The sequence below is a fragment of the Corylus avellana genome, chromosome 3 (genome assembly GCF_965113065.1).
Source record: "Corylus avellana chromosome 3, dhCorAvel1.hap1.2, whole genome shotgun sequence".
NCBI classification, from domain to species: Eukaryota; Viridiplantae; Streptophyta; class Magnoliopsida; order Fagales; family Betulaceae; genus Corylus; species Corylus avellana.
This window is the reverse complement of record NC_142492.1, coordinates 7,989,426-8,004,915: the sequence shown is the minus strand read 5'-3', so window position 1 is coordinate 8,004,915 and position 15,490 is coordinate 7,989,426. Positions and strand designations below refer to the sequence as shown.

Below are 15,490 nucleotides of genomic sequence, written 5' to 3'. Positions count from 1 at the left end.
GGGGGTATATATACATCATTATAGAAGAGAGAAGTACGAATTTTTATCCCCAGAGAGTTCGTCGGAGGTTGTGCTAAGAGAGATCATATGTGGTGAGCGTTAAATTAAATCTCTTAGAGTTTTAGTTATTCCTTTGATAAATCTACGGTTGAGAAGTCTATCGGAAGAGTCCGGTAAAGGAGAATCACGTTGAAGAAGATTGTGAGCAAGGAGATGAGTTGTAGGCTTGTCGATTTTACAGAACTAAGGTCTTGCAAAGGGTTGTAAGTGTTCCTAGTGTCTATAATCTCTGGATAATCTTTTGATAGTGATTTCCTGGGTTTGGCTGCCCCGAAGAGGTTTTACTTTTAGATCGGTTTCTAAAAGGTTTCCTCTTTGTAACCAAAATATCTATGTCTGCCTCTTTATTGCTTTATATATTTTGGGTGAATGAATTGTTTATTGCTTCATAATATTAATTCCGCATAAATTGTGATAAACAAGTTTTTGGAGTCGACATAACGTTTTTCAAATGTCTCTATTATCATAGTAGTATCATCTTTTACTCGAAACTAAAAGCTGACCTAGCTATAGTTTTGGGGGCAATAACACCCTCAAAATTTTAAAAGTCCGTCTAGGTTATTTGTCTTTTCTGAGATATACATTTTAAAAGAATTTTTTGTCCCCAAAAATCGGTGTTTTTTAATTTTGTCCCCTATACCTAAAATTATAATTTCGCCTTGGAACCTTTAAGAATGTCTAAAACAAAAATGAAACCATAGAGAAAATAGCAAAGTACGTATAATTTGCTCATTATTGCAATATGATATATAGTTGGTGAACACAAGAAAGAAACTACGTACATTTGTTTGTGATATATTCTCACACTAGAATAATTGATAACACTTCTTAGAAGTGGGTTCCATCAAGTCATCTGACACTGGCGATATTGGAAGAGTCATCACCATTCTAAGGTGCACCACCAACCTTCTTAGATTCTTCTCCATTCACCACCAGCTCTAACAAATCCATCTGGCCAGTTTTGCCCTCCGTTTCTGCAATCTGTCTCTTTGTTGATTTGTAGAAAGTAGCATAGAGAATCAATTGGGCCATCGAAAATACTACTCCCACCACACTGGGTACCTGAGACCAAATCCACCGTCTCAATTTTTAGATGAAACCCAATATTGTCATTCTTACAATCATTACAAGCAGGTGATTTATGTTTGTTAATATGTTTTGGACGATAATTTTTTGTTTTTTATTTGACAAAAATGTTCTGATATGATATAAAGATAAAAAATTGTTATAATGTTTTTTATTATGTCTAAAAAATGTTTTCTGTTTTGAGTTGTTGTCTGTTAATGTATTTCTCTTATAAACATGCACTTTCAAGTGTACATTATTTGATGTGACAGCAAATATTTTCATCGAATTTAAAATTTAATTATAATTTTTATTACCACGTTAAAAAATGTGCACTTAAGAGTGCATGTATGTAGAAAATAACACCAAAAACAAATGTAACCTTTGTTTCTTTGCTTAAGATCATGGAGAGAGAGAAAAAGGGGGTTGAATATATGAAATTACAAGGATGAAGGGGTCAAATTGAATAAGAGCATAAGCACTCCAAGTAAGACCACTGAGAAAGCAAGTGAAGGACAGGAAAAAAGGCGTATACTCCACACTTCTTGTGGTAAGCACCATTTTCTGCACCACACACAAAAGCATCTTCGTCAACTGATCAATATATCTTTGGTTCCAATACATGCATGTGAAACTCCAACATTTCATATAGAAAAATAATTGCTATATAATCATTTCAAAATAATAATAATAATAATAATAATAATTGCACCAAAAATCAGTACCATATTTGCATATAGGGTAATATATAGTAGATGGACTAACCATGACAACCAATGGTGAAGCGTACATCATGACGTTGAACAAAATGCATATGATGCCTACAATCAAAGACCGCTCCTTATGTGAATGGGATAGGGTTAAAACCAAAGATGTGGCAACACTGATGAATATCAGTTCCACCAGCAGTCCCAGCAAAATTATTATCCTATTTTTCCTGTCAGAGAAGACAAAGAAAATGATTATGTACATGAGCTCGAAGGCGATCCCGGCGCCTTCGATTGTCAGCACCAAGGTGCTGTGGGGGTGCACCATGGGCAGTCCGTACAAGGTCCATACCATGCAGTTCAATAGGGTTGCAAGGTATGGTGCTGGTGAGTAATCCTCCACTGACCCTTTCTTCCATATTTGAACAAAAGTTGGCCTGTAAATTAAATGTCATTATCATGAATAGATTTTTTTTAAAAAAAAAAGCCCAAGAGGATTGGCTCAAATAGTCGATTAATTTGGTTAATACTATGAGATTGGTTGTTTGAGTACTCATTTAGCCAATACACTAGTACATGTTTGAATCAATAGAACGTCAGAAAATTCTGACGTTTTACCTATTAACACGTAAGGAAAAAAATTTTATTGACATCTATGCTTCTGGCAATCAACATGCGTCAGAAACGACACGTCAAAAAAAAATTTTGATGTGTCGGACACCATAAAACGTCAAAAATTTACAGTCAAGAAAAAATTGTTTTTTTGTACTGTACAGTTCTTATTGGAGTCATGCATTTGGGAATATTTAACCGACAAGAAAGGATCATGAAGTTGCCCCATCTTGAAGCGGTTACACGTCGTTAATTAAGAGAAAAGAAGAGTAAAAAATAAAATATATAAGAAGATTTTGAGTTTGATTATTTGATCTTTCTAAAAGGGGAACTCTCTTTGTTGATGTTACTCGAAACTCCAAAGCCAGATTATCTTCCAAACTTCATCCAATGAAAATGATATAAATAAAGAAAAGAGAGAGGAAGGAGATAGCAAAATAAGGTTGACTCCATTTATGTTAATTAAACCTCTTGATTAACGGTATTGGAAAGCCAAAAATGCCCTTCAAGCCATCCAAAAAGACGAAATTATCTTCTTCTCTCTTTTGCTTAAATCCTTGTTAAAAGGGGCAAAATTCTGGGAGTGCCAAAAATCAGTGGCATTTATATATATATATATGGAAAGCAAGCTTACAGTGGGGACAATAACAAGAAAAATGAGACAATGTTTCCTGAAAACAAGCAAAAGAACCCCACATCATCAGAAAATGCGAATTAATAATAAGTAATTCAAAGTATATAATTCTCTAGGAATTCTAGCCAATAATAAAATAGATATTTTAGAAATTAAACTAAGCGACCCACCTAGAACACCAACTGTCATTCGAGCAGCATCTGTAGAAACCATGTTGCTGGAGCCTGGAGCTCAAGAAGAACACTGAGAAATCTAAATTAACGAAAAGTGGATCTTTTTTCACGTTATTAAAGAGAGAAACAGAGAGATGGCAACCAAAACTGGTTGGTCATTTGCATGACATGTACGTCGTCGTGCAACCTGAAGCAACACATGGAAAGGACCGCCTTAAATGGAGCTTTGTAGAGAAATAACATTTCCATTTCCACCCACAAAGAGAGAGAGAGAGAGAGAGATGGCATTTGAGTTGAAGGCGAATCAGCAAATGCTGCAAATACGTACGCACATCTGAGGCATGCACTAGCATATTTGCTTTTAATTCAACAGCCCATTAGCTATAAACAAATCAGAGGCACTAACATTAATTTGTTTTTTTCTCTCTCTCAATTATAGCATCAAACACGTCATACAAATTTTGGAATTCTTTTATTTATATAGTCCACTATGGTTTGGGTGGTTCAAATATTTTTTTTTTATCTTTCAACATCAAAATCGATGCTAATAGTTTATTAGTAGGGTCGACATATAGTTAATTATTGCCGCTAATTGTTTTCTTATCTGAACCCGCAGGCAACATAATTTCCCGCCAGGATATTAGTGTCGACTCCAAAGTGAACGCTAATACTAAGTATTAGGATCGAGTATTAGCGTCCACTTTTGAGTCGACGCTAATAATGTCGACGCTAAAGAGCCAATTTCTTGTAATGGAGGACCATATAACGCCCACAAAACTGATATGATTATTTTCAATTAACTTTGAAAGTGTTATTGCAAATTCTTCCTAACCAATTAACTGCTAACTGACTGGTGGTTATTACGTACATATCCTAACTATTAACTTACTGGAGTATAAACATGCAAAAAGCAAAATACATGATTAGAGATTTCTAACATCAAATCATTTAACAACATTATGTAACATCAATTATAGACTCAGAACTTCCAACAAACATTGTATAATATGACATCGAATATCCAACTAGTCAAACCTAATAATGCGAGCTATTTGCTTGGCGTCTTTATCCTACTGAATTTCTCACTCTACTGCTGACAACCTATTAATTTATAAAACACCTAAGTGTTCAATAGGTGGAACAAAAAGAAGGTAATTGTATAAGTCCACAACTTAATAAGTAAGTTATCACAAAACCGGTTTATGTAATGATCCTTAAGCGAAAATTCATAACCTTTGAATATAAACAAGAGTTGTCGCAAATACAATGTGTTTTCTCCATCATCATACTTTAAGGAATAATATAAGATTTCGGCTCTCTTTGAGCTCAGGCATTTTGGAGCTAAAAGAGGAAGTGGCAAAGAGGTTGAAACTCGAAATGGGAACATTTGATATTGTTAATACAATTTCCGATACGGTGAATACAAGGACAATTCTCCAATCTTTTTTGGCAATCCTTCCTCAATCTGCAACACAATAGTGTTAAGAGAATTCACCGGCAATGTTCAAGTGGATCCTTTAAGTTAGCTCATTCTCGTGGATTCAATTCAAGAGTCAGAAATATATCGCGTACCTTCTTGCTTCGTGTGCGAGCCTATTTATAGGTCGGGTCGCTTTGAGCCAAAGATGGTAACCAGGCTGGAAATCTGGGATTCAGGAGTAATTCAATCAAATTAATGATTTGATCTTGTGACCGTTATAGGCAAATTGTATCCGCCTCGGTAGTTTAATGTGTATCCCGTGAATGGCGTCCTGCATATCCCGCGTATAATGAGCATGATATCTTTCCATATTCGTTTCCGAAAGTTTCATTTGATCACTATGATAGAATTGGTTGACAGTCTATCCCGGGCCACCCTTCTGGCCTCATAGATCCAAGAGGCAGGCATACCCGACCACGCTATCCTGAGATAGTGCTGGCCTTTGACGATGCCGACCTCCTTATAGATGTTGGGCTTTGATGACGTTTATACTTCTAGGCTGTTACGAACCTGGCCCATGGGCTCGGGCCGTATTTTATATGTGTAACAGATATCATGTATCTAGATGATGATAATGAGTGGGTATTGATAGCCTGCGATGCAAACTTGCAGGAGTGCATAGATAATTTTAAGATCATCGACGGCCAGCAATATCATTAGGCTTTTGGTTCGTACTGGCTAATCCAGGGAGCTCCTATGAGAGCTATGAGGAGTGAGGATTAGTTTGTACAAATGAGCGACTCCGTTGATCCATTCTGTAAGAAATTTTCCTTTAAATTAAAGTAGTACCACTCTGTTGCCCCCAAACACTAATTCATTTTGATTAACTTGGAGTAATACTGGCAATTCCTTCATTCAAATTAACTAGTAACTAACTTGCTATTGGAAATTTTCTCAGTACCACTTTCTTAGATTATTGTCTAAAGACCTAAAAATTTTGTTTGAGTGCATAGGACAAAAGTTGGGAGTGTTACGTGTTCTCACTTATAGATGTGGCGCTCCAACTAAAAATTGTGTTTGTATGTACATGACGGAAGTTTGGAGTGTCACGTGTCCTCAATCAATTACAGATGTGACTCACTAGTTTGCGTCCTGTGTTTTGTGTGCACAAAACCTAAAATGCAAGTTGCAGTGTCGTGCATCCTCAATTATAGACGTGACACTCCAGCTTGTGTCATGTGTGCACGTGACATAAAGTGCAAGTTGAAGGTGTCACATGTCCCTAATTATAGATGTAGTACTCCAACTTGCATCTTATGTCATGTTCTCATAGGACGCAAGCCATAATAGAATCTAAATAAGTGTCTTGAAATTTGTTGGGATATTTTGCTAATGCAACCCTGTAGTTCTTTTCTTTTTTTTTTTTCTTCTTCTTTTTTCTTTTTGTAATATTCAACGAAATGATAAAATCAACCCTAGTAGGGACATTTGTAATGCACACCTATACCTGAGTAGAGTGGGAAATAAATGTCCCTATTATCATATTAGTATCATCTTTTACTCGAAACTAAAAACTGACCTAGCTATAGTTTTGGGGGCAATAATACCCTCAAAGTTTTAAAACTCCGCCTAGGTTATTTGTTTTTTATGAGATATACATTTTAAATGAAATTTTTATCCCCCAAAATCCATGTTTTTTAGTTTTGTACCCCAAATCTAAAATTCTAGTTTCACCTTGTTTGAAACCTTTAAGAATGTCTAAAACAAAAATGAAACCATAGAGAAAATAGCAAAATATAATTAGCTCATTACTGCAATCTTATGATATATAGTTGGTGAACACAAGAAAGAAACTACATGTGTTTGTGATATATATTATCACAGCCGACTAATAACACTTCTTTGAAGTGGGTTCATTCCATCCAGTCATCTGACGAAGGCAATGGGAGAGTCCTCACCATTCTAAGGTGCACTGCCAACCTTCTTAGAGTCTTCTCCATTCACCACTAGCTCTAACAAATCCATCTGGCCAGCTTTGCCCTTCCTTTCTGCAATTTGTCTCTTTGTTGATTTGTAGAAAATAGCATAGAGAATCAACTGGATCATCGCAAATACTGCTCCCACCCCATTGGGTACCTGAGACGAAATCCAGTCTCAATTTTTAGATGAAACCCAATATTGTCATTCTTACAATCATCACAACCAGGTGATTTATGTTTGTTAATGTGTTTTGGAAGATGATTTTTTGTAATAGATAGTGTATTTTTCTGACGTGACAGTAAAATTTTCCATTGAATCCAAAATTTAATGATAAATTTGACTGCCAAGTTAAGGAATGTGCACTTGTTTGTAACCTTTGTTTCTTTTTCTTCTTTTTTTTTTTTTATCTGCTTACGATCATGGAGAGAGAGAGAGAGAGAGAGAGAAAGGGAGTTGAGTATATGAAATTACAAGGATGAAGGGGTCAAATTGAATAAGAGCATAAGTACTCCAGGTAAGACCATTGACAAAGGAAGTGAGGGACAGGGAAAAAGGCATATACTCCACACTTCTTGTCGTAAGCACCAATTTCTGTTCCACACACAAAGGCATCAATCCGTCAAAAAAGAGAATAATAATAATAATGATAATAATAATGATGATGATGATGATGATAATGAGCATAGTTCCTTATCCTTAAGAATTAAAGTAACAAGTACAACCAAATATTTACAAAAAACAAATATATGAATTCAGCGTCAAACATAAATACATGTCCATTTGCTCCTAATATTTGTTAAAGTATTAATTAAATAATTAAATTTTGTCATTTTCTAATGGCTTAAAATTTTAAAATAATTACTATATAATTTAACATGATATTATAATAAAGATTATGAATCCAAACTCCATCTCCAATTTATCCTCCATTTTCTCCATTTTAATATATATATATATATAGTCGCCGTGTTTTTACTTCTTGATATAATTTGTTAGTACATCATTTTAACCTAAAAGTATGAATTTTACAAAGTTACATCGACAATTCACTATCGTGATTATAACTGATCGATCAATATATCTTAGATTTGCATGGTAATATATATAAATAGTAGATCGACTTACCATGACAACCAATGGTGAAGCGTACATCATGACGTTGAACAAAATGCATATGATGCCTACAATCAAAGACCGCTCTTTATGTGAATGGGCTAGGGTTAAAACCAAAGCTACGAGAACGCTAACGAATATTACTTCAATCAGCAGGCCGAGCAAAACTTTGAGCCTCTTTTTCTTGTCAGAGAAGATGAAGAAGAGGATTATGTATGCGAGCTCGATGGTGATCCCCGAGCCGTTGATGGTCAGCACCAGGGTGCTGTGGGGGTGCACCATGGGCAACCCATAAAAGGTCCAGATCAGGCAATTGATTAGGGTAGCAAGGTATGGTGCTGGTGAGTAATGTTCCACTGACCCTTTCTTCCATATTTGAACAAAAGTTGGCCTGTAAATTAAATGCCATTATCATGAATAGTAATAAAATAAAATACAATAAATAAAAATATGCATGCAAGGGTCCGTTCAAATGATCAACTCATTTGGTTAATATTACGGGATCGACTATTCGAGTACTCATTCAGCCAATACATGGTTCTTGCGAACGGAATCATGTATATGGAAAAGTTTACCCAACAAGAAAGGGTCACAAATTGACCGTGCATTGAAGGAATCCAGGTCGTTAAGAAAAAAGAATAAAATATATAAGAAGATTTCGAGTTAGGTTATTTGTTCTTTCTAAAAAGTGAACTCTCTTTGTTAATGTTACTCCAAACTTTAAAGCCAAATTATCCTTCAATAAATAACAAAAGAGAGAGAGAAATGGGGGGAGGTTGATTACAATAAGTTAAAACCTCTTGATTAACAGTTGGAAAGCCAAAATGCCCTTCAAACCATCCAAAAAGACAAAATTATCTACTTCTTTTTTTTGCTTAAATTCTTGTTATGGAGGCAAAATACTGGGAGTGCCAAAAATCAGTGGTATTTGTATACATATGGAAAGCAAGCTTACACTGGGGGGGGGGGGGGGGGGGGGGGGGGGAGGTTGATTACAATAAGTTCAAACCTCCTGATTAACAGTTGGAAAGCCAAAAATCCCCTTCAAACGATCCAAAAAGACAAAATTATCTTCTTCTTTTTTTTGCTTAAATTCTTGTTATGGGGGCAAAATACTGGGAGTGCCAAAAATCAGTGGTATTTGTATACATATGGAAAGCAAGCTTACACTGGGGACAAGAACAAGAAAAGTGAGATAATGTTTCCTGAAAACAAACAAAAGAACCCCACATCATCAGTTTGAATTTAATTATCTGAACAAGAAAATGGTAATTAATAATAAGTAATTCAAAGTAATTCTCTAGGAAGTATGCATGAAAGTATATCTTCTTTTATTTTTTCAGAAATTAAACAAAGTAACCCACCTATAACACCAACGGTCATTCGAGCAGCTTCTGTAGAAACCATGTTGCTGGATCTGAAGAAGAACAATGACAAATATAAAAGAACAGTGGATTTTTTTTCACGTTATTAAAAGAGAGAAAGAGAGAGAGATGACATCCAAAACTGGTTGGTCAGTTGCATGACATGTACGTCGTCGTTCAACCTGAAGCAACACATGGAAAGGACTGCCTTAAATGAAGCTTTGTAAAGGAATAACCTTTCCATTTTCCACACAGAGAGAGAGAGAGAGAGAGAGAGATGGTTCTATATATATATGCCTTCAAGATTCTCTATACACGTACAAATGGTTGTTCAGAATTTGAGTTGAAGGCGAATCAGCAAATATGCACATCAGAGGGCATGCACTAGCATATTTACTTTTAATTAAACAGCACATTACCTATGCACAGATCAGAGGCACTAACATTTGTTTTATTGTTGTTTTTTATTTATTTATTTATTTTTTTCAATTATAGCATCTAGTACGTGATTCAAATTTTGGAATTCTTTTATATAGTCCACTATGGTTTGGGTGGTTCAGCCAAGCTGACCATGTAACGCCCACTAATGAACTGATTATTTTCGATTAACTTGGAGAGTGTAATTGGCAATTTCTTCCGACCAATTAACTACTTATTGACTGGTGGTATGACCTTAACCATTAACTTACCAGGATATGAACATGTGGAAAGTGAAAATACATAATCTGAGATTTCTAACAATAAATATTTTAACAACATTATGTAAGATCAATTATAGACTCAGAACTTCCAACAAACATTCTATAATATGATCAAATATATATCTACCTAATCAAACCTGCCAATGCGAGCTATTGCTTGGCGGCTTCATTCTACCGAATTTCTCACTCTTAACGCGGACAATTTGCTAATTTGTAAAACACCTAAGTGTTCAACAAGCAAAAAAAAAAATGTAATTGTGTAAATCCGTAACTTAATAAGTAAATTATCACGGAACCGATTTATGTAATGAGCCTTAGACGACAATTCATCACCCTTAATATTAAACATATGAAAGAGAACATGTCAAAGAGCTTGAAACTCGAAATGGGAACATTTGATATCAAGTATCTGGATGATGCTAATGAGTGGGTATTGATAGCCTGCGATGCAGACCTGCAGGCCGAGTGCATGCATAGATATTTCAAAATCATCGACAGCCAACAATATCCTCAGGCTTTTGGTTCAATATGTAATGGCTAATATGGGGAGCTCCTGTGAGAGCTATGAGGAGTGAGGATTAATTAGTTTGTACAAATTAGTGACTCTGTTGATCCTTTCTGTAAGAAATTAAAGTAGTACCACTTTCCTAGCTAGATCATTGACTTAAAAATTGTGATAGTGATTAAGATTCTCTTCTATTCAAATATTCATATATACTGAATTGTGCACCACGCTCGCTTGTCTGCATAGAACGAAAGTTGGGGGTGCCACGTGTTCTCAATTATAGATGTGGCACTCCATTTTGTATCATGTGTTCCGTACGTATAGGACATAGGATACAAACCACCCTGACATCTAAATAGGTTTTAGTGTTTGAAATTTTTTTGGGAGTACTTTGCTAAAGCAAACTTATAGTTCTTTTCCTCCTTGTAACATTCAACAAAATGACAAAATCAACCCTAATCCCTCCTCTTATAAACTATATAAAAACTTACATGGATGGGTCAAAAATCAAATATCCTTTATATATGGAAGAAAAATATTATTAGGGTACATGGCCATTTGTAATGCACACCGATACTTGAGTTGAGTATGAAATGAATGGGATTGTTAGAGTAATGCTAAAAATTACACTTTTATTCTATCACTATTGCACAATGTGAATGTGATAGTGTCAATCAATATTTACTTAAAAAAAAAAAAAAATTGTTTGGCACTAGTCACGTCAGCGGAATGAGTAGTATCATCTTTTACTCTAAATCCTTTAAGAATGTCTAAAACAAAAATGAAAACATGGAGAAAATAGCAAAATATAATTAGCTCATTACTGCAATATTATGATATATAGTTGGTGAACACAAGAAAGAAACTACATTTGTTTGTGATATATATTATCACACTCGACTAAGATAACACTTCTTGGAAGTGGGTTCTAGTTATCCGACGGTGGGGATGGGAGAGTCTTCACGATTCTAAGATGCACTGCCAACCTTCTTAGCATCTTCTCCATCCACAACCAGCTCTGACAGATCCACCTGGCCAGCTTTGCCCTTCCTTTCTGCAATCTGTCGTTTTGTGGATTTGTAGAAAGTGGCATAGAGAATCAACTGGGCCAGCGAAAACATTGTTCCCACCCCATTGGGTACCTGAGACGACCAAATCCATTGTCATTCTTACAATCATAATTAAGAAAGTATGTGATTTATGTTTGTTAATGTGTTTGGAGGATGATTTTTTGTTTAATTTGATATAAAGTAAACAAGGTTTTTATGTGTGAAGAGTTTTTTTTTTTTTTTTTTTGAGTTGTTGTTTGTTAATACTTAATATATTTGTCTTATAATCAGAAAGACAAATGATATATGCACTTTAAAAAGCATAATCCATGATTTAACAGGAAAAATTACCATTAGATCTCTAATATAAAAAATAACAACACAAACAAATATAATATTTGGCTCAGTTTGTTTTGACGTAAAATCTTTTTCGTTAAAAAATATTTTTTAGAAAATCATTTTTCAAAAAAATGTTTTATACTTAAAATATTTTTCAGTGTTTGGCATGTACGAAAAAATAAAAAAAAAAATATATTTTTTATTTTCATTCAATTGTATAAGCTATAAGAATCAACTTTTATTCACAACATAAAAATATTAATATAAAATGCTTTTTAAAATTATAAAAATAAAAATCTAAATATTTGAGTTATGGCAAGTTGATAAATGAGAAGTTCAAACTCAGAATAATAATTTACGGTTTAAAAAAAAAAAACAAAAAAACTATTTTACAAAAATTAAAAAAGCTTTTTCAGTTAAACCAAAAATATTTTCAGTTGGCTATTATTTTTCGTTATACCAAACATTGAAAAATACAATATATATATATATATATATATATAAGTTTTTAACATTTATTTAACGCCGAAGCAAATGGACTTCTTTTTTTTTCTTTTTCTTTTTCTTTGAGAGAGAGAGAGAGAGAGAGGGTTTGAGTATGTGAATTACAATGATGAAGGGGTCAAATTCAATAAGAGCGTAAGTACTCCAGGCAAGACCATTGGCAAAGCAACCAAGAGAGAGGAAAAAGGGCATATACTCCACACTTTTTGTGGTAATCACCAATTTCTGCACCACACACAAAAGCATCTTCGTCAAAATATAGACAAATAATAATGATCAAAAAATAGAAAACAAAAATAATGAGCTATTAATTAGTTCCTTAAAAACTTAATTAAGTAACAACCATCAAATATTTACCAAAAACAAATATATTAATTAATTCAGCATCAAACATTAATACATGTCCATTTTTGCCACACTTATATGTTAAAATATTAATTAAATAATTAAAATTTGTCACTTTCTAATAATTTAAATTTTTAAAATAAATAGTAATTTAATATGATATCATAACAAAAGTATAATTAAATTCAAGCCCCGTATTCAGTTTATCCTCTATTTTTCCCATTTTAATTAAAATAGTCCACATGTTTACTACGTTAACAAAGTTACATTGACTATTCACTATTGTGATCATTATAACTCAATATATCTAAGATTCCAACACATGCATGTGAAACTCCAACATTTCATAGGATCAAAACAAAAATGGCCGGGTACCATATTTGGGTATAGGGTAATATATAGTAGATTGACTAACCATGACAACCAATGGTGAAGCGTACATCATGACGTTGAACAAAATGCATATGATGCCTACAATCAAAGACCGCTCCTTATGCGAATGGGCAATGGTTAAAACCAAAGTTGTGAGTACGCAGATGAATATCAGTTCGAGTAGCAGGCCCAGCAAAACTCTGAGCCTCTTTTTCCTATCGGAGTAGATGAAGAAGAGGATTATATACACGAGCTCGATGGCGGTCCCCGAGCCGTTGATGGTCACCACCAAGAAGCTGTGGGGGTGCACCATGGGCAGCCCATACAAGGTCCAAACCAGGCAGTTGATTAGAGTTGCAAGGTATGGTGCTGGTGAGTAATTCTCCACTGATTTTTTCTTCCATATTTGAACAAAAGTTGGCCTGTAAATTAAATGCCACTATCATTAATAGTCAAAAAAAAATTTAAAAAAAAAAAAAAATGCACACGAGGATCAGCTCAAATGATCAACTCATTTGGCCAATACCATGAGATCTGCTTTTTCAACCAATACACGATTTTTGCGGACGAATTCGTATATCTAGAGTTTACCCGATAGAAAAGAGTCATAAAGTGGTCCTATATATCTTGAAGGAGTTCCACCTCGTTAAGAAAAAATAAAAGATATAACAAGATTTTGAGTTTGGTTATTTGATCTTTCTAAAAAGGGAACTCTCTTTGTTGATGATAATTTAATGTCATTATCATGAATAGTCAAAAAAAAAAAAAATTAAAAAAAATAATTGCATGCGAGAATCAGCTCAAATGGTCGATTCATTTGGTTAATACCATGAAATCAGCTCATTCAACCGATACATGATTCGGCTCATTCAACCAATACAGGTGAAATCATGTATCTAAAATTTACTCCGACAGAAAAGAGTCATAAAATGATCCTATCTTGAAGGAGTTCCACCTCATTAAGAAAAAAATAATATATAGTAAAAAATGAAAGATATAAGAAGATTTTGAGTTTGGTTATTTGATATTTCCAAAAAGGGAACTCTGTTTGTTGATGTTACTCCAAACTCTAAAGCCAGATTATCTTTCAACCTTCATCCAATGCAAAATGATATAAATAAAAAAGGTAAGAGAGAAAGGATAGAAAATTAAGGTTGATTAATGCCTCTATTTGGGTTAAACCTCTTGATTAAAAGGTATTGGAAAGCCAAAAATGCCCTTCAAGCCATCCAAAAAGACAAAATTGTCTTTTTTTTTGGCTCAAATTCTTGTTAATTAAAGGGGCAAACTACTGGGAGTGCCAAAAATCAGTGGCATTATATATGGAAAGAAAGCTTACAGTGGGGACAAGAACAAGAAAAGTGAGATAATGTTTCCTGAAAGCAAGCAAAAGAACCCCCACATCAGTTTTGAATTTATCTGAACAAGAAAACGGTAATAAATCCAAAGTAAATTCTCTACGAACCCAAAACCAATAATAAAACAAAGCATGCATAAAAGTATAATATTATCTTCTTCTTCTTCTTTCAGAAATTAAACTAACCAACCCACCCACCTAGAACACCAACGGCTGTTCGAATAGCATCTGTAGAAACCATTTTGCTGGAGCTGAAGAAGAAAGAACAATGAGAAAAGTGAGAGACAGAGAGAGAGGGAGAGAGAAAGAGAGAGAAGATTGTATGTATTGAAGTAGGAGGAGTTAAGTTGGTGGTTCGGTGAGGGGTGCTTGCGTCTCTTTTATAAGCTCATGTTTTGGATGATATCCAAAAGTTGTGGTCGGTCACTTGCATGACATGTATTGCTTCGTGCAACGTGAATCTAACACATGGAAAGAGCTGCCTTAAATGAAGGCTGTAAAGGAATAACATTTCCATTTTTTTACCCAGAAAGAGAAAGAGAGAGAGAGAGAGAGAGAGATGGCACTGGCTTCAAGATTCTCAGCACCTTAGCGTTATAGGTATGAGAAAGTGACTTGTTTCTCAGTGGCCTTTCTTAGATAAAATGGCCATTTGGCATTCCTGCCTCTTCCCTCCCCCCCCTGAATTGAAGTCTATCTTATCCGAATCCCTTGTATGGTTAATTTTTCTATGGATAAAAAACACCTTGACTTTATAGCAGTTATGACTTAACTAGCTGCCCGTTATGATGATTGTGTCTCCACTTTTATTATCACAAATAACCTTCTTAATTCTGCATTAATTATGTTTTAATTCATCACTTTTACTCTTCCCGCCAGTCAAATGTTACAATAAAAGCAAAAATAATTGTGTTTTACTCAATAATTTGGAGAAATTTTAGTGAATTGATGAGCAATATTTACTCACCAAATTTTATTTTTTTATTTTTTATTTTTTATCTCCAAGAGATAGCTCAATCAGTTGGGACCACGCCTAATGAAATGGAGGTCATTAGTTCGAATCCCCCTCCCCCTCTCTTGTGCGGACATGTCAAAAATATATATATATATATATATAAAAGCATTTATTGAATATCTAATATTCTCTCCTCTCAATAAAAAAAATAAAGAAATCCTTTATAAACATAATA

At 34.3% G+C, this 15,490-nt stretch overlaps 3 protein-coding genes across 3 annotated transcripts; all 3 read right to left on the bottom strand.

The window, feature by feature from the left end:
• Positions 1–948: 948 nt before the first annotated feature.
• Positions 949–3,291, bottom strand: LOC132173299 (bidirectional sugar transporter SWEET4-like). The gene is made up of 5 exons (XM_059584755.2): positions 3,249–3,291; positions 3,079–3,115; positions 1,891–2,269; positions 1,570–1,689; positions 949–1,122 (listed from the first exon to the last, which is right to left on the bottom strand). Exons 1-5 carry the CDS (start codon positions 3,289–3,291, stop codon positions 949–951), a joined length of 753 nt encoding a protein of 250 aa, XP_059440738.2.
• Positions 3,292–6,633: 3,342 nt separating this feature from the next.
• On the bottom strand, positions 6,634–9,177 carry LOC132176333 (bidirectional sugar transporter SWEET4-like). The gene is made up of 5 exons (XM_088514925.1): positions 9,129–9,177; positions 8,933–8,969; positions 7,777–8,155; positions 7,123–7,242; positions 6,634–6,807 (listed from the first exon to the last, which is right to left on the bottom strand). Exons 1-5 carry the CDS (start codon positions 9,169–9,171, stop codon positions 6,634–6,636), a joined length of 753 nt encoding a protein of 250 aa, XP_088371051.1. The 5' UTR covers positions 9,172–9,177.
• Positions 9,178–11,141: 1,964 nt separating this feature from the next.
• LOC132173684 (bidirectional sugar transporter SWEET4) lies at positions 11,142–14,634 on the bottom strand. Its single transcript, XM_059585249.2, has 5 exons — positions 14,499–14,634; positions 14,283–14,319; positions 12,987–13,365; positions 12,332–12,451; positions 11,142–11,476 (listed from the first exon to the last, which is right to left on the bottom strand). Exons 1-5 carry the CDS (start codon positions 14,539–14,541, stop codon positions 11,303–11,305), a joined length of 753 nt encoding a protein of 250 aa, XP_059441232.1. The 5' UTR covers positions 14,542–14,634; the 3' UTR covers positions 11,142–11,302.
• Positions 14,635–15,490: the final 856 nt, after the last annotated feature.

Coding starts and splice junctions, on each gene's coding strand:
- LOC132173299 (XM_059584755.2), bottom strand. CDS start 3,291: ATGGTTTCTACAGATGCTGCTCGAATGACAGTTGGTGTTCTAG. Junction 3,116..3,248: donor AATGACAGTTGGTGTTCTAG/GTGGGTCGCTTA, acceptor GCTTGTTTTCAG/GAAACATTGTCTCATTTTTC. Junction 1,123..1,569: donor AATTTGACCCCTTCATCCTT/GTAATTTCATAT, acceptor ATTTGGTCTCAG/GTACCCAGTGTGGTGGGAGT.
- LOC132176333 (XM_088514925.1), bottom strand. CDS start 9,171: ATGGTTTCTACAGAAGCTGCTCGAATGACCGTTGGTGTTATAG. Junction 8,970..9,128: donor AATGACCGTTGGTGTTATAG/GTGGGTTACTTT, acceptor GTTTGTTTTCAG/GAAACATTATCTCACTTTTC. Junction 8,156..8,932: donor TTCTTGTTCTTGTCCCCAGT/GTAAGCTTGCTT, acceptor TTTAATTTACAG/GCCAACTTTTGTTCAAATAT.
- LOC132173684 (XM_059585249.2), bottom strand. CDS start 14,541: ATGGTTTCTACAGATGCTATTCGAACAGCCGTTGGTGTTCTAG. Junction 13,366..14,282: donor TTCTTGTTCTTGTCCCCACT/GTAAGCTTTCTT, acceptor TTTAATTTACAG/GCCAACTTTTGTTCAAATAT. Junction 12,452..12,986: donor CTTCACCATTGGTTGTCATG/GTTAGTCAATCT, acceptor TGTGTGGTGCAG/AAATTGGTGATTACCACAAA.